This window comes from Semicossyphus pulcher, unplaced genomic scaffold (genome assembly GCF_022749685.1).
Source record: "Semicossyphus pulcher isolate SPU_LCO1_2020_fin unplaced genomic scaffold, fSemPul1.0.p SCAF_14, whole genome shotgun sequence".
Classification (NCBI taxonomy): domain Eukaryota; kingdom Metazoa; phylum Chordata; class Actinopteri; order Labriformes; family Labridae; genus Semicossyphus; species Semicossyphus pulcher.
In genome coordinates, this window is record NW_027211648.1 from 5,575,887 (window position 1) to 5,597,355 (window position 21,469).

At 40.1% G+C, this 21,469-nt stretch overlaps 2 protein-coding genes across 5 annotated transcripts in view; both read right to left on the reverse strand.

Annotated features, from left to right (window-relative positions):
• Window positions 1-207: 207 nt before the first annotated feature.
• On the reverse strand, window positions 208-12,426 carry pgrmc2 (progesterone receptor membrane component 2). The gene is made up of 3 exons (XM_069662431.1): window positions 12,065-12,426; window positions 5,974-6,129; window positions 208-1,900 (listed from the first exon to the last, which is right to left on the reverse strand). Exons 1-3 carry the CDS (start codon window positions 12,405-12,407, stop codon window positions 1,803-1,805), a joined length of 597 nt encoding a protein of 198 aa, XP_069518532.1. The 5' UTR covers window positions 12,408-12,426; the 3' UTR covers window positions 208-1,802.
• Window positions 12,427-13,740: 1,314 nt separating this feature from the next.
• larp1b (La ribonucleoprotein 1B) overlaps window positions 13,741-21,469 on the reverse strand; it is a 35,760-nt gene continuing 28,031 nt past the window's right edge. For all 4 annotated transcript variants that reach the window (XM_069661923.1, XM_069661921.1, XM_069661920.1 and 1 more), the window contains 3 exons: window positions 18,743-18,852; window positions 15,644-15,771; window positions 13,741-15,224 (listed from right to left, as the gene is read on the reverse strand). In XM_069661923.1, coding sequence (XP_069518024.1) covers window positions 14,973-15,224; window positions 15,644-15,771; window positions 18,743-18,852 — 490 coding nt within the window. In that variant the 3' untranslated portion in view covers window positions 13,741-14,972. The remainder of the gene's footprint in view (window positions 15,225-15,643; window positions 15,772-18,742; window positions 18,853-21,469) is intronic.

The following is a 21,469-nucleotide window of genomic DNA, read 5'->3' on the forward strand; positions in this document are numbered from 1 at the left end:
TGGAGTTAATTTTGTACTTGTTAATACTCCCAGGAGAACTGAATAAAACTTGTCTCTACATTAATGTGTAAATAAGTTTTTTCCTTCTCGTCGAACAGTCCTGAAGTAAAGCCACTTACCGCTAAACATTTCATAATGAACCATAAAACATTTTCCAGGTAGTGATCCGATCACGCCGTCTCTAAAAGCAAATAAATTTCAGACGTCTTCAATTATTAACCAAATCGATTTATTATGCATGAACAAATCCCTTCCTGCCTCTGTCACGCAGACACGCACACACACACACCCAACATTTAAATACATGACGTGGTGGGAATTCGGCATAGCTCACTTTGTTGTTGCACATGCTTTAATAAAATGATAGATATATTTACAGGATAAGCAACGTCTCCGAACAAAGAATTCGCAAGAACAGCTCCCGGTCCCGCCCTGCAGCACTTTGCAACGCTCCTCTTTCTTTTATATTTTTTGGAAATTCACCCACGTTTAAAAAGAAGTTCAGAACTGAAAGAAAAGAAAAAAAAAAAAGAGAAACAAACCATGGGGGTTTTGGCCAATACGACATAGCATTATACATATATGGAGTTCATCAACTACATAAATATGGCAGTAACACTGAGTAATTCTGACGGTCTATTTACAAAGTTTGTGAAGTGGGGAAATATTACAGTCTGTGCGTGGACGACTGACAGAACGTATGCCTTCTTCTTTAAAGTCTGGGGGACCGAGTCTAGGAGAAAACCCACACCTCCATCCCTCCGCTCGCCTCCTCTGTTAGAACGGTCAGGACTGACACGACAAACGAAATAAGGCACAATTAATACTTGGACCATTTTCAGGGGAATCTACAGACTTGCAGCTGGCTTGTGAGGCATGTAAACAATTGAAGTCGATTGATTAGGACTGCCTTATCACCTTCCCTTTGTATTCCCGATCAGTGATTCAGTCCGTCTGATGTGATTCGAAACAGGATTCATATGGCAAGGACCTTTAAACCCCCCCAACCCAAAATCGAAAATAACAAAAAGAAAAAAAACAGCCTTCCCTCCCGCTCTCCCTCCCTCTATGCTACTCGACAAATACAATCACATGGTGACAAACAAAGAGAACTAGTAGTGCATACACTACAAACACAACAGGAAAATGCGACGCCCAGCCAATTTCCACAGCACTGCTGAGGCCGCAGCGCTGCCCTCGTAACAAGGGAAAAATGATTTGAACAAAAAAAAATAAACAAACGATTGATTGATGAGCTGTCCGAAGCTGAAGCAGTTTCAGTTGCGATGTGACTAAACCAACGATAAAAAGAGAGAGAAATCTGTTCCCCCGTCCCGACGCATTGGTCATCTTTAACCAATGTTTTTTCTCTACTTCTGACCAACCTCCACACAGCGCTCAGCGGCGACCACGATCACCACACTTTCCCCCCCTCGTGGAGAAATGACTAAAATATTTTGTGGTTTTGTTTCAATTACACCTAATGGCACAACACCTCTCCTCCACCCCCAGACATTTTTTCTTCCTTTAAAAAAAGCCCTCATCGATCGCCTTCTGTTGATGGTAATCTTCGCAGGATGGAGAGGGAGGGAGGTCTGGGCGTTGAGACTTGAGTCCTGCCCTTCCAGGACAGCCACGGCAGCAGACAGATTCAGGAGGTGAAGAGTTTGGGGAGTGGGGGCGGGAGAAAGGAGTGGCAGGTAGATTGATGATGGCGGGAGGAGGAGGAGGTCTGGGGGGCTGGGGGCGGTCTGTCGCAGCTGTTTGGGGGCTCCTGGCTTTGGTCAGTGTGATGGAGCCGCTCAGTCGTGTTTCAGGTGGTCCTTGATGTCCTCCTCGTCCGTGTACTCCGAAGGCTCGTCCCCAGGCTTCAGCAACCTCCCGACGTAATCATATTTTTCTGGAAAACATCAATCTCATGTTAAACCGAGCAACATCCTATGTTGTAAATAACTGTTTGTAATTAAAGTAACAGTTACATCAATTAATCAAGCAAAATATAAATATATGATAAATCATTTCAGTTGTTTTTCAACCAAAAATATCACCTGGTTACACTGTAACCTTGGTTCTCTGAGTGAAGAGACTATCTCTCCTCCCCGTACATATGAAATATGTAATGGAGAGATAATATGATGGACAACAGCGCTTTGCTTGTGTTGAGACTTTTCTTGCACATAAGAAAATATTAGGTGTGATGGAATTCGTGTAGCTTGACAAACCAGAAACGGAAGGTTATTAGGGTTAGGGTTATTATAATATTATCTCTCCTCTGTCAATCAACCTTTCATTTTACCGCTAAAGCTCAAATGGTATTAATAGTAAAGTTAATTTCGTTGAGCTCAGGACAACAAGAAATCTGATTCAGGGTTGGGCCACTTGATGATGCCGTAGTTCATCACTGCAGGATGACAGGCAACATCTTCAGACGCAAATTAGGTAGACACCAAACATCCCCAAACTGAATTGTTTTATGTGACTGACTGCATCAGGTCAATGTGCGCTTTTGTGGGCAATGTGTTACAAACACTGTCCTTATGAGGCCGATGACGTGTTTGAAAGCAGGTGCGCGCTGCGGACGTAGGTGAGGACAGCGGACGAGCAGCGGAGGAGCCTACTCCCCGAACAAAGTATCCAGAGTCGTGTAGGCGGAGAGTCGCGTCAGTGGAGGTCCAATATGCTCCATGATCCACCATTGCGCTGTTGCAACTCTCTCTCTACGGCTGTGGAAGTACCATCACTCACTCGCTCAGTCAGTCACTCACAGACCCGTGTCAGCCAAAAATAACAATGTTAAATAATTTTCCTGTGAAATAAAGCCACGACAAAACGAAAAGAAGCCACAACCTGGAAGTGACATTTTAATCGCAGTCATTGTAAATATTGAATCGATGGTTTTAAACAGATTAACCATGTTTTTAACAACTGTTTCATTTTGTAGGTTTTGTGTTTCCTTTTTGGTGTTTTGGTTTTCATCATCGGTTCATCAGGATGGAAGAGTTAAAATTGACATGTTATAATGGACAAAGTAAATGTCGTATACTCGGGTGACTTATCATAAATAACTCTATAATTATTTTATTAATTTACCTTCATGTGTTTTGGTTGGAATGCAGCCCTTTGGTACCTTCATTGTTTCCTTTAACTTGAATTTATAAATTGATCATTTTTTATGGATCCTTTCTTTAACATGAAGTTTGCTTACCATATGTTTACTTGATTTATCAATTGGTTTATTAGTTAACTTCTTGTGATTGAACGTGTTGATCGGCTGCAAGCATGCAGTCACTCCCGACCTACGTTGGCCATCCCCTGTTCACAAACTGTTCACAGCCTGATGAATGTCGAGCTCCGAAACAGTGCAAGCAAATAAACGTCTTTCCTGCGAGTTGGACTTGCACTTTTAACGGATCAGTCAAAAACACTAGGGATGCACGATATCGGATTTTTTGCCGATATCCGATATGCCGATATTTTACAACTCATTTAGCCGATTACCGATACCGATATTTTTTTCCCGCACACCTAATTGCAGAGATCATCAACTCTCTTCTGTATTGGAATTAGCGTACAGAATAATGGTGATACTCTTATCACATTTGTTACAGTGGTCGGGGTGACGGGTCTTGAGATGGTTAATCAGGTTTGTAGTGTTGAAAGACTTTGCCTTGGCTCCTCCTCGCATCACCGAAGCTGAGCAGTCATTGCAAATAGCAGTTTTTATCTATTTCGGACACTTTGAAAAACTTCCACACCACGGACATTTTGGCTTCTAACTCTCTCATGCTGCAGGTAGACACACACGTGACGTCACGCTGCGCCGCGCAGGTCTTCCTCGCGCCGGGGACATTGCGCCGAGGTCGGGCATTTAATCAAGTATGCAGCAGCCCAATATTTTATCAGTTAATTATATCAGCGGATATCGGTGTGTTGGCCGTTATCAGATAGTTCATTTTTATAAAATCGGCTGATACCGATAACGTGCCGATAATCTTGTGCATCCCTAAAAAACAGCATTAATTATTAGTTCCCAGGATGAAAAGTAACATATTATAATGTATGTAGTTGTTTTAACCAATAAAAACCAGTCCCCAAGATATTCAGGTCAACAAGGTATTAAACAGACAAAAAAAGTCTCCAAATTTTGTTGCTAGAAGCAGCAAATGTTTGCCAACTTTGCTTGAATATTCCATTAATTGACAACCTGTTTCAGCTCTCTTTTCTCTAACAGAAACCAGTCCATATGCCCTCCATGCTGTGCTGAACATGAGGGAGAGAGCAGGACTGTCGCAGCAGCCAGTGTGGCAAACATGCTGCGAGTAATTCACTCTCTTCTTACTTAAATTAATCAGCCACCGTTCGGTGCCGCCAGCTCCTCTAAAGACGCCCAGTCCAGCTTTGAATGTGTTATTTGCATCAAGCCGACCGTCTGTGAGCGTCCAAAGGCTTGTTATTTAAGTAAGCAGAGGCCCGACATTACTAAGACGGGTTTCAGTCCAGAATTAGACGGCCAGCATTCAGACAGGACTCCAGGCCTTGATATAAAACACAAGCTTGGAGGTTCGACATTATTTACTGACTGAAACCGGATCTTAAGCCGTGTTAGATTTACACAGACGTATTAAAGGATCTGAAAAGAAGGACTGCGTTTCCCTCCACTTTCAGTGCTTCCTGTTGTAACTGTTCTTCAGCAGATGTGGCCGCAGAGGGTATTTTTAGTTTGGGTTTATTGCTCGTCTGCACCAGGTTTGCTACAGCTGCATGACTCCAAAATGACAACTTTTAATGCTGAAACAATCGATTAGTCCATCAGTTGATTGCCAGAACTGTTTTGTTTAAGGTTTTACTTATTTTTAATGCAAAAATACGAACATTTCGTAAAAATATTCACCATCACAAGATTTTTACAGGGAGCAAAAACATCCACAGAGGTCTCTGATCCAATGAGTACCGATCCAAAATCAGCACAATAAAAATACACACCTCATTATAATTATACACTAAAATCTCGTGTCTTTCTGATGTCTAAAAACTTAAGATCTAGACGTCCCATGTCTAAAATACTTTATATGGTTAATTATGAATTCTAAAACAACGGTGAGAGGACAAACGTAGGCCCCGTGTCCACATAGCACCTTGTCCTGGCAGGGAGAGAAAAAGCGCTGCACCCAGGGTTTTGTTTCTATGACAACGCTAAGTTTAACTTACTACAGAGCTAACAACAAGCTTACAACACATAGGGCGATATAAAAACACTTAGCAGCAACATTTAGCGTCCAGCCAATCTGCTCCCACTAATGGGCTTATAGTGTTTTTTTGTCATATGTACAGTTCCGACAGAACGGCTTAAACAAGTGGCGCCCCATCTGATTGGTTGCCTGAAAAAAGTGGCGGCGACGACACCAGCGCCTTTCAGAGGTGTTCAACTGGAAGCGCTCGGAGCAGCCGCACAAAAAAAGGAGGAGCGCTCTGAAAAAAGACGCTGGGCGCAGCGCCTTGTCTCTAGGCAGCCACATACACTCTGGCCTCTTTGGGAAAAAAGACGCCGGCGCTCAGAAAAGGGCGCTATGTGGACACGCGGCCTCAGATAGGCTGGAGTCTTTGAAAGATGAGACTAAAATCTGCGAATAAAACAGCCAAATCTGGTTAATCTGACACGAGTCTGATACACGCCAAACATAAAGTCAGACATATCTGAATGTGAGATAAACTGAAGGTGATAGTTTGTAATGGATAGGAGCTTTTAAAATCTCCTAATTTAGCAACAAAAATCTTATTGTTTCAGCTGTAATACAACATTTTAAGCTTGACCTTTAGATCCTCAGTTCTGACTCAATCTGACGAGAAACACAGAGGTGCAGAGGAACTGTAGGAGAGGTAATAAACATGGTGGATGTATCCATGAAATCTGAGCTAAATCGATATCAGACGATCATTTTTCTCTGATGGAAACTCGAGGTGCAACAATCTTACCCATGAACTGCATCTCCCACTCTCTCACGCTCTCCATCTGTACAGCGTTGAGGTCCGACAAGTCGTCGTACTCGTCCCTCAGGGCGTCTTTCTCCAGGCAGAAGGTGGCCAGGCCTCTTGAAGCATCCCGACCCGCGAAAATGCCGTAAGGACCATCTGTGGGAAAAAACACACACACAGAAGTCCGGATGAATTAAGAGCTGTGAGTCGATTCTTAGTTTTCTCAGTAAATTCAAGCTTAGCAGTGGTTTTTGGGGCGAACCATTTATAGGCCAAAGTACACACAAGTCAGTGTTCTGCCTGGCTGGGTTTGACTCTCTGTACTTAAAAAGGTTTCACACCGTTTCAAACTGATTTTACAAGAAATAAAGTGGTAAAAAAAACTGTACAAGTTCACCCGTGGCGAACGACTCTGCCCTGCTGTCATGTGAGAGCTTCTGCTGCTTCACATTAAAATCTTCCCAGAACTGCAGATAAAGAAACCACATGAACGCAGCACAGATACGGCGAGTTCAGGGAAGGGAAGAGGTCATGCTTTTCTTTTCATAAACTCTGTTTAATTGTTGTTGTTGGTATTAAAGCTGGAAGATGAATTAGTTTAGGAGTTTGGAGGTAATGTTGTGATTCTGATCAATATGAAGAGGGTCTTAAATGGTATTAAAAAATGTGTTCAATAAGAGCTGCAACATTCAGTCCATCTGTTAGTCAGCTGGTATTTTGTCGGCCAACATTATAATAAATTCATTTTTTAATTTAATTAGCTTTTTAAAAAGGGAGGGTGGGAAACAATATCGATCAGTTTCACTATTTTCTCACATTTTACACAAAAAAATGAAATGAAAAATGTCATGTTAATCCTTTCAGATCACATCCCCGGTAATATTGTGCATCTATTTGACAATATAGGCCAAAAAAAAATACTGAAAATCCATTTCTTCGTATTCTTATATCAAAATCCGATCATTTTTTCTTCCGGTAAAACTAAATTTCACACGTGCTTACGTAAGTTAGCACCAAACAATTTCAACCAATCAATCTGCAACATGTAGCCGCAGAGCACCAAGAACACTCCGTCAGTTAGCTAGCTACTGCGCTGTGGAGAACGTCTGTCTACGCCCACTTCTCAGCGATCAAATCAAATCCCTCTAATGATATGTCCCGTCTGCACGTCCTGTTTCACTCGGAAATACGTCACGATACGGAAGCTAGGTACTCTCGAAATGCTGTTTCAGCTCGACTTTAAACAAATCAACGGCCCTTTTTATACCACAGTTACACTTTTAAGAAGCACCGCACTTCAGCAAGCTTTACTTTTTTACACCGACTCATTGATCCAGCTGTCACCACCTCCGCTGCCAGATTGGAGGGACAACAACACAACCCCCCCATTCCATGTTATTACCTTCTAATGCCGTAATATTCGTGCAACATAGCAGTGTTTTACAGCACTGAGTTGAATAATAAAGCTGATGAATAAGACCCTTTGAGTTGTTGAAAAATGAATAATGAATGCTAATACCTACTATGTGATAAAATCTAAATATAATCCAAATATATTCTAAGCACATACTTAAGAATACTACGATACACGATAACCTAACATCAAAAAATCACCTGAATATATCTTCATCATTTGGGTTCTGCAGCTCCTTGTTAAAGTATCAAATAAATACCAATTACCAATAAACAGGTTATAAATCTGCTACAAGCTAATATCAGCTGATGTATCAACAAACACAGATTTATCGGTCTAGCAGTTTTTTCAAATGTTTTATTTAAGAAAAAAATGAGTAGTGAAGATGTTTTCTTTAAGCTCCAATATCCACAAATGATCAAAAGGCAGGAACGGATCCGACGTGTGATTACAGACAGCTTCAGGGTAAGGGACTGGGGTGATGGGTGTTTGTGTTACGTGTAAGACGAATGAATGTGATATGAATGTGCGCGTCTTTTATTTTGTGTCTCATGTTTTGTGTATGTAAATGTTAGACTGACTCCATCCTAAGATAGTAAACATGATATATATATATTAGAGATAGACCGATATGGTTTTTTCAGGGCCGATACTGATACCGATTATTAGTAGTCAAGGAGGCCGATAACCGATATTTGAAGCCGATATTCATTTGCAGTAAAAGTGAAAATATTGGCATCAAAATTTGGAATAATACAAACTCCAACACTTAACTTTGTTTAAATGCCTTTAAGCACATGCATCAGAGCCAAAATAACCCAGTTATTAAATTGATCTCTTATCGGCCGTCGGATTCCAAAAAAAAAGAGAAAAAAAAGGTCGATATGCGTCAAAATGCCGAATATCGGCGCCGATAATCGGTCTATCTCTAATATATATATATATATGTGTGTGTGTGTGTGTGTGTGTGTGTGGGGGGGGGGGTGATTGTGAAAAAAGCCCCATGGTGGAAAGCATTAAATTAAATGAAGATAATTATATATATAAAAAAAAAGAATAAATAAAAACAGCTTCATCATCACTATCAGTACAAAATAGTTTTCTTGTTATAAGTAGGGGTGCAACGATTAGTTGACATTGTCAGCAAACATCGGTGACAATATTAGTTGCCAACAAATTTAATTGACGCTAATAGCTGGTTACTGGTTACTATCTGGTCATCGCTCATGTTTTTCACGCTGTACTCGCGCATAACATCGTTTTCCAAGTGGCTGAGGAGTGAGCCATCTCGCATCCTCACTATCTCTGCTCAGAGAACAGCAACCAGGAAGTGTCAGGTGACAAAACACATAGCGTCCTAAAACTTCTAAAGTCTGGGAGCTTTTCACCGTCAGCGCTGCAGAGAGAAGGATCGCCTGCAGGATTTGTAAAGCGGACCTCGCTTATCGCGGGAGCATGTCGGTAATGCTCGAGCATTTGAAGAGGAGCACTTTGCACTGTCCTGGTTTTAAATGGACAAACACTTGATACTGGATTTTTTTAATTTCTCTTTTGTATCAGGAGTCACAGAATCAGCAGCTAAAGACATATTTCTGAATCAAGAATAAATTGTCTTTATTGATAGTAAACACATGCTTAAAAGAACCTGACTAGTCGGCTATCAAAATAGTCCTGAGTCCAGTACTGCCCAGCTCTTGTTGTTAAATGTCTTCACGACTGACTACAGTGGATAATGCAGTTCAGAGGAAGAGCATTATAATCAGGAACTTTCATTTACTTGATTTCTATTAGACTCATTTTAATATCTCTTCAAAGACACTGTTGATATTTAGTCTAATAATTCCGTAAACATTGACCCCAGGCTTTCCTGGAAGTTTCTCCTGTTTTTTTTTAAATCATTCGTCTTCTTGCAGCAGGAACATCATCTGATCAGCATGTGAAAGCTCTGCAGGCTCTCAGGTTTTCTTCTTCTAATTGTGCAACAGAAAGAAGAAAAAAACAACAACTCTCAGTCCACAGTGCTCAAACTGCCGACCACGAAGCAGAGAAGCCTTATCAGCTCAGAGATTAGATGTGCTGCTACCTTGCATAACTCCAAGATCAAGCATTTCACAGATAGTTAAAGGCACTTCACAGCAAGCCTCTGTAACACTACAGTGACAGCCACATAATGATATTTTTTTTTCCGGTCTATTATTAGAATCAAACTTGTTTTTAATGTCATGACTTGCACTAAAAGAAAGACATTACTGAGCCAGGACTGTACTTGATATTATTGATACATGACTTTAATCCATAACTACTTTTCTGTCGATTCTCATAAGGTATGAACAGTCCCTTGTTATGAACACCAAATGCACAATTTAGGATACGACCCTCCCAACCCCTGTGCGGCTCTTAAACGTGTCATAATTTACTGAGCTGGATAGATTCAGATCCTTGGCTCCCGTCCTGGCTGGCCATGTAAAATAGGAATAGCAGACATGACATACGAGACTGTTGGGAATGTGTTTGAATAATTATAGCAGATTACAGAGTTGAAGGGCGAGTTAGCTGGGTTGGAGAAAATGCTGAGTAGCAGGAGCGGTAAAGAAATTTACTGTTTAATTACGTTTTTAGTAGGGACAGATCTGAAGCACATGTAGGAGACCTAATGTGTAAACTGTTAACAGTAGAAGTAAAAGCACACAATGGTATATGTGTTGAGTGCCGGCTGGCAGGGTGAATAAACATGGTTATTATGTAAATGTAGGTCTAGCAGGATAAATGGATGTATTGTAACATGCGGCTGAACTTTTTTTAATTTTCTATGTCTATATACTTCATGTGTATATAAGACTGGAAAAGAGATTAATGTGAGAAATATCCAATTGCTGTTTATTTTGTGACCTTTTCCAAATAAAGAATATATAAAAAAAGAAGGGACAGATTTGAAAAAGAGTGCAAAGGGGCTGGATAAGGGCTGAGCAATATGACAACACACATCGTTAAAACGGTTGACCCTATCGTGATGTCGCAAAACCAGCGAACCAAATTTTTATGTCATTTTGACAGCGCTTTGCGTTCTAATCCTTGCACGTGGGAGTGAACCTGGAGCGAACCATAGAGGAGGCGCTGTTTATTAACATGTAGGTTAACGTGCAGAAAAGGACTCGGGCTCAGCTCAGGCAAAAACGGAAACTCAGTACTTTTTATTTGTCAAGTATTTAAATCACACAGGTTTATCCAAAAATGGGCTTCACCATGTGGTTACTTAATTATTTGTTAAGTTACCAGAAAACATGCTGTATCATGATACAGGATTTTGGCCATATCGCTCAGCCTTAGCTGGATGTTTTCATTTTACATATCAGGTCTGTAAAGCTATGAATTCTAATGTAGTAACAAAGCAGATCTTTAAACCTGGAAAATACTTTAATCCTAATACACACAATGTTGCTTTTTACACCTTTTGTCTCAGTTTGACCCCACTAAATCTCCTTTGCAATGCATGTCATGGCTTAACAACAGCCATAACAAATAACTGGGCTAAATAGCTTACTTACAAAATCACATCTAAAAATCAAACAGCTCTTTATAGCTGCGAGAGGTAACGTCTCATGTTGAGAGAAAGTCATATTTATTATATTTCTCCTTCATATTTATCTTGTACAATAATTAATTATTTAAGAGCCTGGCTGCTGTAGTTAAAGGGCCTGATCTGGCTCACGGGTCGCCAATAGCATAGGTCTTTAGTCTTTCCTCATAGATACATAGATAGATGTACTTTATTGATCCCAACCTGGGAAATTGTGGTGTTACAGCAGCAGGTTATTAAAGTGAATTCAGCACAGGAGAAAATAAATACACAGTAAAAATAACCCTTACACTAGAAGACAGGAATATATACATCCAGGAGTTCAAACAGCAACTCAACTATATTAATCTTAAATATTAACATATGACATATATCTGAAAAGAAAACCTACTTAAGTAAATCTAAAATATCAAACGAACATACAACAAATGTAAAGAAAGATTATAGGGAGGTAGAGGTGTTAATGTACCATACAGTCTTCACAGTTGTAAATGTGCAAGAACAGTGTATAGGTTGTTAATGAATCATATTTGTTAAAACATGTAATAGCAACAATTACCTGTGTAATTTAGCATGGCAGTCCCACTAACACGTCCTTGCTACAACAAATTAGCCTCTTAGTTAGCAAGGTTAATATATTTAAACAATAAAACCGAGGAGCAAGCTTCCCAGTATTCATGCATGGTGAGTCCCATCATTGTAAACAAGCGGCGGGTCCAGACCAGACACCCAGACAGTACAGTGTGTCTGTGTGCACGTCAACAAGCTAACAGGCTAACGCTGGCAGGCTAGCTGGTTAAAATCTTGCACTCCAGCCTGAACTGGAGAACTTTAACTGTAAAGTTTCACAGGTTTGGTGTGCATGAATATAAAGTTTAGGAGGGTTTAAACATCATCACAACAGTCACGACCCCAACCCGCAGCGCTGGTTAGCTAGGAGCTAGCATCCCATTCAAAAACACAGACAAAGCCAAAGAGCTAGCTTAGCCACCACAACGGGTTAGCGCCCAAATTTGTGTTCGGGACAACTCACCACAAGCGGGGACGTGTCAGCGAACTCAACCAGCTGTCAGTTTAAGGTCTACCCACCACCCACTCACCTTTTCCGTAAAACTTTTTGCCGCTGGTCACGTCGAAAATTTTCATGTTGACAGCCATCAGGATGCGGGGGTTCTGAAGTCCGTCGTACTCCCGCAGTTGCTCCAGAGTGAAGTCCCGTCTCCTCATCTTGGGAAGCGCCGAGGCCTCGTCGCCCTGGGCCGCGTCAGAGACGAGCCGCCTGCCCCACCGCCGGTACACCGCCAGACACACCGCCACCACCACCACCAAAATACTGATATTCAGCAACATCCCGCCGAGGCCGAGCCCGTCCGACTCATCCGCTGCCCCCTGCCCGCCGCTTGTGTCAACTGGTCCGCTCGAACTGTCTCCATCGTCCGCCATACTGCACGGTTAGCGCCTACCCGCCCCTGGCCAGATGCTGCGTTCACGTCCTGTCGAGGATGACGGAACCACTAGTTGAGCGAGTGTTCTCACATTGTGTTCTCTTGAGCAATGTAACACTGTCAATAGTGTGACAGATATATAGGGCTGCTACCGATTGCTTTCTCTATTGATTATTCAAGTGGTTGTTTTAACGATTGATCAATTGATTATTTTGTCAGCCAATCGTGAAAAAAGGCCACTACTTGTTCCTAGACGCCACTGTAGCATGTGAAATGACACTTTGTCAGTTCAAAATCCAAAGATATTTACAAGCCATCTACATTCTTATTATTCAATGTTATGGAAGTCTAAGAAAACACGACAGCATTCACGTTTGAAGATAATGAAACAATACAACAGTCTCAGTTAAAGATAACACAATCACATATTGTTTTTTATTTTTCAATTTAATGATGTTATAATGAAAAAAATATTTATAATAAAAACACAACAGAACCTATAACAGAAAAACAGAGGTAGCTACACGGTAGCACTATTCCAATGTAGAACCCCTTCTCGTTGTGAACTCTTCTTTACGAGGTAAACATGAAGGCATCCAAACACCCGCCCACCACGGTTTTAAGTTGATGCTGGCCTGCTGATGGTTTTTGTCCGCCTTCCGGGACCCGTAGTGTAAGAAGCAGCCCTTTATTTGTTATAAAAATGAAGTTATCCAGTTGTTTAAGCATTTTTTTCTTACACACTTTTTCAGTTATTTACTGAAGGGTTGTGTTTGTCAGTGACACGTTTTTTAGTGATGTGTACTGATGATCATAGTAGCAGAATGAAGCATTTTCAGGCTAAATTAATACAATAATTATCATTTTCTTCTTTAAGAATAGGCTTGAATATAATTGTTTGGCCCTTTTATGATTACAAACGTTTTGTCGTTATGAAATTGTATTTGCATGTTCTAACACACACCTCCTACACTTCTCTGCTGTTGCCCTTTTAATTCAGCGGTTATCTGTATGCTATTTGCACTCTTTATGTAAACACTTCTTCCCTTTAAATGCTTGTTTACTCTGCTGGAGATGATAACTGGTGAAATGCACTTGGTGGAACATATCTCACTGTAAGTTTACTGTCTCTTTTTATGTTTGAGTGATGACGACTGATGAATTCCACCATTCACTTGTCGGGAACATAAAACCTGTTCATCAGGCTCTATGACTCGCCCCCAGCTACACTACAAAATATTTAAAAAGGTAGAGGAGAGAGAAATGTGCAGAGTAAGCCGACAGAAAGTAGGACAGATCACACAAACACAAGTTCATACAATCAACTGTTATTTTATATTTTTTTGCATTTTACAATTCAAGACTCTGGCATTAACATGCATTATCCTAAAACACACTCAAAACCACACTACCGATAAAACAAATCACGTCTTAAAATCAAAAGAATAACTGAATAGCAAATGATTTTTATAGTATTTACATTTTTTTCTTTAAATTCAACTCTGAAACCTCTTTTAAGTCCATTTATAAAGTAAAGGAAAGTTAACGATTTAAGTGCTCTAGAGCACCAAGCCTCAAATATAATATGAAGTAAACTTCAAGCTAAAATATACTGTAGTTTTATGATGCTAGCTCACACCCATAATTCCAGCAGAAACATTTCCTTTTTTTTATTTTTCATATTCAATAGCAAAAGCCATTAAAAACTGCAATGATTACCTAAGACTATTCCATCAAATCAAGTAAATGGAAAAATAAAAACAAAAATAAAACAATAAATTATACTACCTCTGGGTGTAAAACGGGACTTAAAGCTTCCCAGACAAATTCATAATTAATTCCGCAGGTTTTAATTAAAAACCAAACATGATAGTTTAGCTGTGATGCCTGTTAAAAACATCAGGGCACATCTGTTATGGCGCAGCAGCCTCAGGAGGGTCAGTCCTTCACAAATTGATGACTGTAGCTGTCAAAATGATTGTCACATTAAAAAAAACTGAAGATATTTATATCTCAAGGAAAGAAAACCTGTAAGTGGTGTCAATACTAATCAATTTGGAAGACTTTAAAAAGAAAATTTTGGACTTTTTGTTGCTGATCGCCCTCTTTTCCTCCTGCAGAATCAGATTAAGGCACAAAAAACTATCTGCAGTATCTCTTATCTTGGCAAACTAGAATCACAGTTTAACAGGCTGAGAGCTCTTTACAGACCAGAGCCATTTACAGATTGAGGAGATCAACAAACCTGTTGAAGAGTTTGGCATCTTGAGAAGAGAATAAAAAGGCAAAATGCAGGGAATGCATTTTTTTTTGTTTGTTTTTTTTGTAAACGTTACGAGCTGTGAGGCGCACAGATTCAAGCTCTCTGCCTATGCTTACTTTGCTTGCGCTTTTTAAAAAAATGAAATGCACTGATAAAATCGATCAAATTAAGTCAACCACGCTCGGTCTCTCTTCATACCCAAACAGTTTGTCGCTGAAAAGAGCGAACGCTGAGCTTAGAGCTGCTGCCGCCTTGCTCTAGATCTCCACAATGCAAACCCACACCTACAGGAGGGGAGCTTCATTTATTTGGTGCAGCGCTTTCCTTCTTCCCAGCTCCAGGATCAGACTTCTTGCCCTGGGCGGCAGCTGTTTTCTGGGTGTTTTCTTTGGGCATGCTCTGTGCTGCGGCAGCAGGTTGAGCGGCGGCATTAGAGGATTTAGAGGCCTGTGGCTTTGAGGTAGTGTTGGAAGGATGTCGCCGACGCCTCCCTTCATCCCCAGCCGAGGATGAGTGACGTCTCCTCCTGCCTCCCTCCTCTCCCGTCGGGGGCTACGGACACAAAGGTCAGGGGTCAGATTAGATAAAGACAAAAAATACCCAAGAGATCAGAAATGTGCAATTCTTAAATATTTAATGTCAAATTTGTTCTCAAATGTCTAGACTTCTGATTTATCATGGCAGGAAAGTATGTTGAAGAGTGCAGATTTTTCAGTTTTTGGTTGTAGATTAACTAAATTTTCTTCGCATGTTTGAATACATTTTTCTTGTCTCTGATTTTTTAAATCAAAAAATAAACAATGTAGTAAAACTTACTCCAAACTGTCCAGGTCCTAAATTAAACACAAGATATTTTGGCTTTATGTCAGTGCATACTGCCCCAATCTACTGATGCGGTATATATTTTTCCTCACGGCTCTCTTTTTAAATACTCTCCCAGTATCGTTCATGTATCAGACGAGGACACTCACCACCACCCTGAAGTCCTCCAGGTTCTTGAACTGGGAGAGGTGTTCCTGCAGCTTCGGGTCGATGGGCTGTTTCTTCACCTTAGAATATTTCAAGAAGGCCCAGAACTTCTCCAGTCCGTACAGCTGACCTGCAGGAGAGAAAACACAGATAATTTAGCAAAAACTAACAGTTTATTCAGTGTTCTCCAGTGCATGCACTCAAACGTTCGACCATATACTCCGATTAGGTGCAGATATCAGCAGCAGCATTTGCATATTCGTTTCCCTTCTGCCTCAAATCGAATTATCCTTGTTTCCTATAAACTAAAATAACCAGCTTCATTAGCACAGATAATACAGTAATTAATGGGAGTTAAAACTGGTCAAATTTAGGGATGCACGTTATCAGCATCTGCAGATTATGGCTTGAAAGTGTCATATCGGCAGGTATGTCATTTTTCTGTCGATATTTTCTGCCGATAAAACAGCGCTTTAATTTAGCCTAAATGCTCGATGATTGCCCAAAAAAAGAAAAGAAAATGTAAGATACAAATAAATATGGCATTTTGTACATAACTAAGTACTTTTCTTATATCGCCCAGTGAATGTGTACATTTAAAAAAAAGTGCTGTATTATATATTTCTGCAAGAGTAGACATGATATCAATTCCTCTACAGACTTGATGTTCTCTGAAATTAGGTGGAAAAAAACGTGCCTAATATATTGGCATCGAAATCAGCAAAAAGGGTTGGAAACTATCGGCTTATTGGATATCGGCAAGAAATCCAATATCGTGCATCCCAACAGCAATAACGACAACTCTATTGTTATAACACAACTCGCTTAACTTTAGTTTATGTTACACTTCTATTCTTATCCTACTTTTATACATCTCCTGTCATTCATTTTACTTCTCTTTTTACTTCAGCTGCAACACCTGAACTTCCCATCTGGGGATCAACACAGGCTAATCTTATCTCAATAACATGGAGGACAGTAAATATGGTGCGCTACTCGGTGAAGAGGAAGTGATTTCAGACAAAGCCATACTTTTATATTCTGCTGCCATGTTATATGCTTCCCTATATGCTTGTGAGCGTTTATAGTTTCCATCGACAGAGAAGTTTAGAAGAAATTTCCTTGACACTGCAGTAACTTCTGAGTGCTCTTAGATTAGGAAACTACTCATAAATCACTGAACTATTGGTGCATGATATGTTATAGCTGGGCATGTCTCAATAGAAATCTGACGTGGATTGTAGGCAGATATCTGATTATGATATTTAATGTTTAGTCTGTATCTGAAAATAACTTCAGAGCCAAATTTCTCTGACAGATCAGCCTCTGAACACTGAAACCACTCAGCTGGAAATAAGAGGCTGACGAGTTCACTGAGAGTCCTCTGTTCAGCTTCACTGGGTCACTCGCCGTGTCGAAATAAGTTGAGAAATCGACTTTAATCCTTTTTTTCCTTCTTTTCACACAACAACACATTCGGCTTTACGTGAACCTTGAAGTCCGGTCAAGCAGGTTTACAGGACTCAGTGGTTTTATTCGCATTATTTAGCTGCATATGTACAATAAATAAATGCCTCATAACACTTTAATACAAGACCTAACTTAATTATTATTTTTTTTAATAACTCAGAAGTTTTATTTTACTTTTGTTGACTTTTTTAAGGTAATATCTTTTTTGTTGGTTAGATTTAAGGGTAGCAAGATATTTATACATTGGCTTATAAAAATTGTAGGATTTTATTAACATTTGTATAGTACATAAACATAAATACATAATACAAAAATTGGGTCGCAGATGTGTGCTTAAAAATTGTTTTATAAAAGGTGACAAAAAGTCTATGCTGTGCTTTTATTTTGAAGGACATGGGTTTCCTGTGACGTGCGTGCAGTAGAAGTATAGTTTATTCACAATCCATGTTTCCACTGATTTGGTGTCTGTCTGTCTACATTCTTGAAACTTGATGAGCCCGACAGTAGTTGCATTTATGTTTCACTTTTTTAGTTCATTTCTGTGATAAAAAGGCTGCTGATTAAATGAGTTGTAGAAGGAATATGTTCCTCACACCGCTACCTGCTGGTCAGGTAGCTGTCTCAGGTCCACACTGCACCATTTTGTATTAAATTAATTTAAGTGGTTGAGAAGTCTGGGTCGCAGTTTGTCATTCAGGACCACTGCTCTAAACCATGTATTACTTTATAGGGTTACACTGTTAAATAAGGACTTTTACCAAATATTATGGATAATATAAAAGGTATATTTTATTGTATTTTACCATTTGTTTCCTGTCACATGTGAAGTCTGAGTTTGAGAATATTTATGGAAATATTTCCAAATAAGAAGTTTGTTCGTTTCTATCCTGCTGCAGCATCACCTTTGTGACATTTGGCATCAGGTTTTCGGTTATTTCTCCGCCAGTGTGCACTATGTTGATTAGGAATTTCATAGAGATTCATTTTATTATTCAGGAAGAAATAATCCATGTGATTTGTAAATGTAAAGGCAGAGATATCCTGAACATGCTTAAATATCCGAACATAATGTAAGATGTAACATTCAGTAAGATTCTGCAGGAAAAAGATGATGAAGGATCATTTGTGCTAGAAATTAAACTAATCGTGTTGTGAGACCATTCTGGGTCAAAGTCACAGAAGTCCTGAAGAGTTGGTTTTGTTCTGCAAGCAATATAGAGGTTACGATTACAGCCACTAGGATTATTGTGACGTAGTGGGAAACAGTTAAAGCTGCAGATTTGAAAGAGTTTGACCTCGAAGTCTAAAAGGCTTTAAATATGGGATTTCTGCATGGGACCCTTTTGGCCTGTTACAAAGATCAGTGGAGTATCTGTTCTTTTTCATTCAATTGTGTACTAAATCTCTAACTTCTGAATGTGTTCATTTTAATTTCACTTAATTACCTTAAGCTTTACCACCTTCACAAAGTCTTTACAGCTCTATTTTGCTTCAAGGCTCAGTATCACCAATATGTTTATGTAGCATTAAGGAATGACCCCGTTTGTGTGTATACATGTCGTGACAAGTTGTGTGCTTTTACTCTGAAAATCCTGCTCAACCAGTGAAAGTGGACGGCTGATGTTAATTACCTTTCTCAAAGTCTCTGAGGGTCTCCTCTTGAAAGTCCTTGAACAGATCTATCCTGAATCTCTTCTCCAAACCGTAGCTGTAGTATCTGAAGAGACACTCCAGTCCGTACCTGAGGGGGGGAGACACAAATATTTACCTGCACTCTGACCTCAGACACCGGTAAACAAATGACACTCCAAATCTCGCCTCTAGACACAAGTATGTTTACACTGATGGTATGTGATGTGATTAAATTGACTGTAAACTGATCTTTAGAGTACCAGACATTTTCCCACATGTGCACTTCACAGTAAATGCTTTGTCTCCCAGACTATTGATGCTTTACTGAAGCTGGCAGAGGAACTAGACGGACAAGTCGACCAGTTCTTCGCTCAGCTTAAGTCAGCCGCTTCATAAACAGCTGATGTGGTTGTTAGGTCGTCTGCTCACACGCCCTGAAACTACACTCACTCCCACTTCAGCACTCAGGGCTGAGCTGCCTACTTATTTGACGAGAATGTGAGTTTGGCAGGTGAGTGAAGGCGCTCCTGGCAGACACACAACTATGTTAGAGCGAAGCTGCCTCCCCTGTTAACCCTCTGCTGTCGAATAATGTCGGTCTAACACCTCTGCTGCCTGCAGGCGCACATGCAGGGAGCAGGAACCCAGCAGTTAGTGACGTTTATATAGAGAAGAGTGTGTAAACTTCTGCAGATTAAAGCCTTTCTCCACTTGTTAGGATGCATGCAATACTAACTTTATTCAACTTAAAGGTTTGGCTCTCTTTTCATTATTGGAATAATCTTAATTTATTATGGTACTTCTTTATATTTATCACTTCTCGCTGTAGACAAAACAATTTCTCTGACACATAAAAGCTCCACTCTTCTCTAATTTAGCGTAAATAAAAGCCTTGTAAACTGCAAAAGACAGAAAATGCACGGTGATGCTTCAACGCATCAGAAGCCAAATTTACATAGATACACGGTTCTTTTTTTCAGCCTAATGACAGCAATACCTTTACTTGTATAACTTAATTACATATAAACACAAATATAAATACAAAAGGTTCCTGAGGTTCCCGTCAGTTAACATTGTTTTTAACTGGATACATTTGTTTTTGACTGTTTTTGATGTCAACTTATTGTACTCGGAAGTATTTCATTGACCAAAAAAAAAGAGAGAAAAACATTATGACTCATATTCTCATGATAGTAACTTAGCATCTCATAATTACCAGATCCGGATCTCATGACAACATAATAACTATTATTTACGTTTGGTAAAGTGCCTCAGCTGCTGTGCTCCGAGAAACACCCTGCACAGTTTCCTTACACGAGAAACCCTGTTCACGTTTTATCCTCTGGTTCAGGCAGGCTTTTAGATTATTCTGTTATTCTTTTGATAGGAACATTTTTGTGATGTTTTTCTTTCTTTTTATTCCGTACAGTAAAAAGTGCTTCACAAATAAATGTTTTTATTTCTATATTCATTATTATTATTACTGTTTGTGTTATTAATTAAAGTGAGGACCTTTTGGTTTGTGTTGATTTTGGCGCCCCCTGTGGACAAAGCCGTACCTCTTATCTCTTTGCTGATTTCATCCCGTTGATGCTCAAGTGGTGTTTTTTTTTTTAAGATTATTTTTTTGGCCTTGGGATTTATTTATAGGACAGCTGAAGATAGACAGGAAATGTTGGGAGTAGAGAGTGGGGGGTGACATGCACCAATTGATCGGCAGACCCGGGAGTCGAACCTGCGATCAGTGCGACGAGGACTGTAGCCTCTGTACATGGGGCGCCTGCTCTACCAACTGAGCTAAACAGCGCCCCTCAAGTGGTGTTTTTAAACAAAAAATCTCATCCTGCTTTCTTTAACAGTCGTATGAACCACTCACTTTAAATTTTTGCCCTGGAAAACGTAAACAAAGGCAGCGTGCAGTTAATCGCTTCGTCTGACGCGTACCCCCCCGCCAGCAGTTTCAGGCATTAAAAAAACAATAGAGAAATAATCAATCTTGTCGCTGATGGTCTGGTTTTCGTAGCTCATATAGAGTCATCAGAATAAATTTCCGTCTGTTTCATAAGCAGCGAAAAACTCCTCACAGGAGCTTTAAGAAGACAGAACCCTCCATTTTAAATGACTTTAAATAGCTGCTTTTCTGAGGTTTTGAAATATACTGACAGCTAATTAATATAACATGACAATTTGCATCCATCCTTTATCTGTACTGCTTATCATGGGGGCCGGAGCCAACTCTGGCTGTCATTGGGCGAGAGGCTCGGGTACACCCTGGACTGATCGCCAGTCAATCACAGGGCTGACACATAGAGACAGACACCTGACACTGAGACCTTTCACACTCACATTTGGGCAATTTTAGAGTCACCAATTAACCTAACGAGCATGTCTTTGGACTGTGGGAGGTAGCTGGAGTACCCGGAGGAAACCAAGCATGCACGGGGAGAACATGCAAAATAGGCCACCTATTTCCAAACCGGGATTCGGACCAGGAACCTTCTAGCTGTGAGGCGACAGCGCTAACCACTGCACCACAAAATGATTGTCAGGCAGCTCAGGTATCCTAAAAGCTCATCTGTTCTACGTCTTGTCCCCTATAGCATTAAATGTGTAAATGTTTGCTGTCAACCATTGGCAGCAAATTGACTTGGAGCCAAGTTTCCATAGTAACATAATCATCCTTAATGTATTAACTGATCTTATGAGTTCACTTTGATGACAGGCAA

Coding starts and splice junctions, on each gene's coding strand:
- pgrmc2 (XM_069662431.1), bottom strand. CDS start 12,407: ATGGCGGACGATGGAGACAGTTCGAGCGGACCAGTTGACACAAGCGGC. Junction 6,130..12,064: donor CAAAAAGTTTTACGGAAAAG/GTGAGTGGGTGG, acceptor TTTTTCCCACAG/ATGGTCCTTACGGCATTTTC. Junction 1,901..5,973: donor GTGGGAGATGCAGTTCATGG/GTAAGATTGTTG, acceptor GATGTTTTCCAG/AAAAATATGATTACGTCGGG.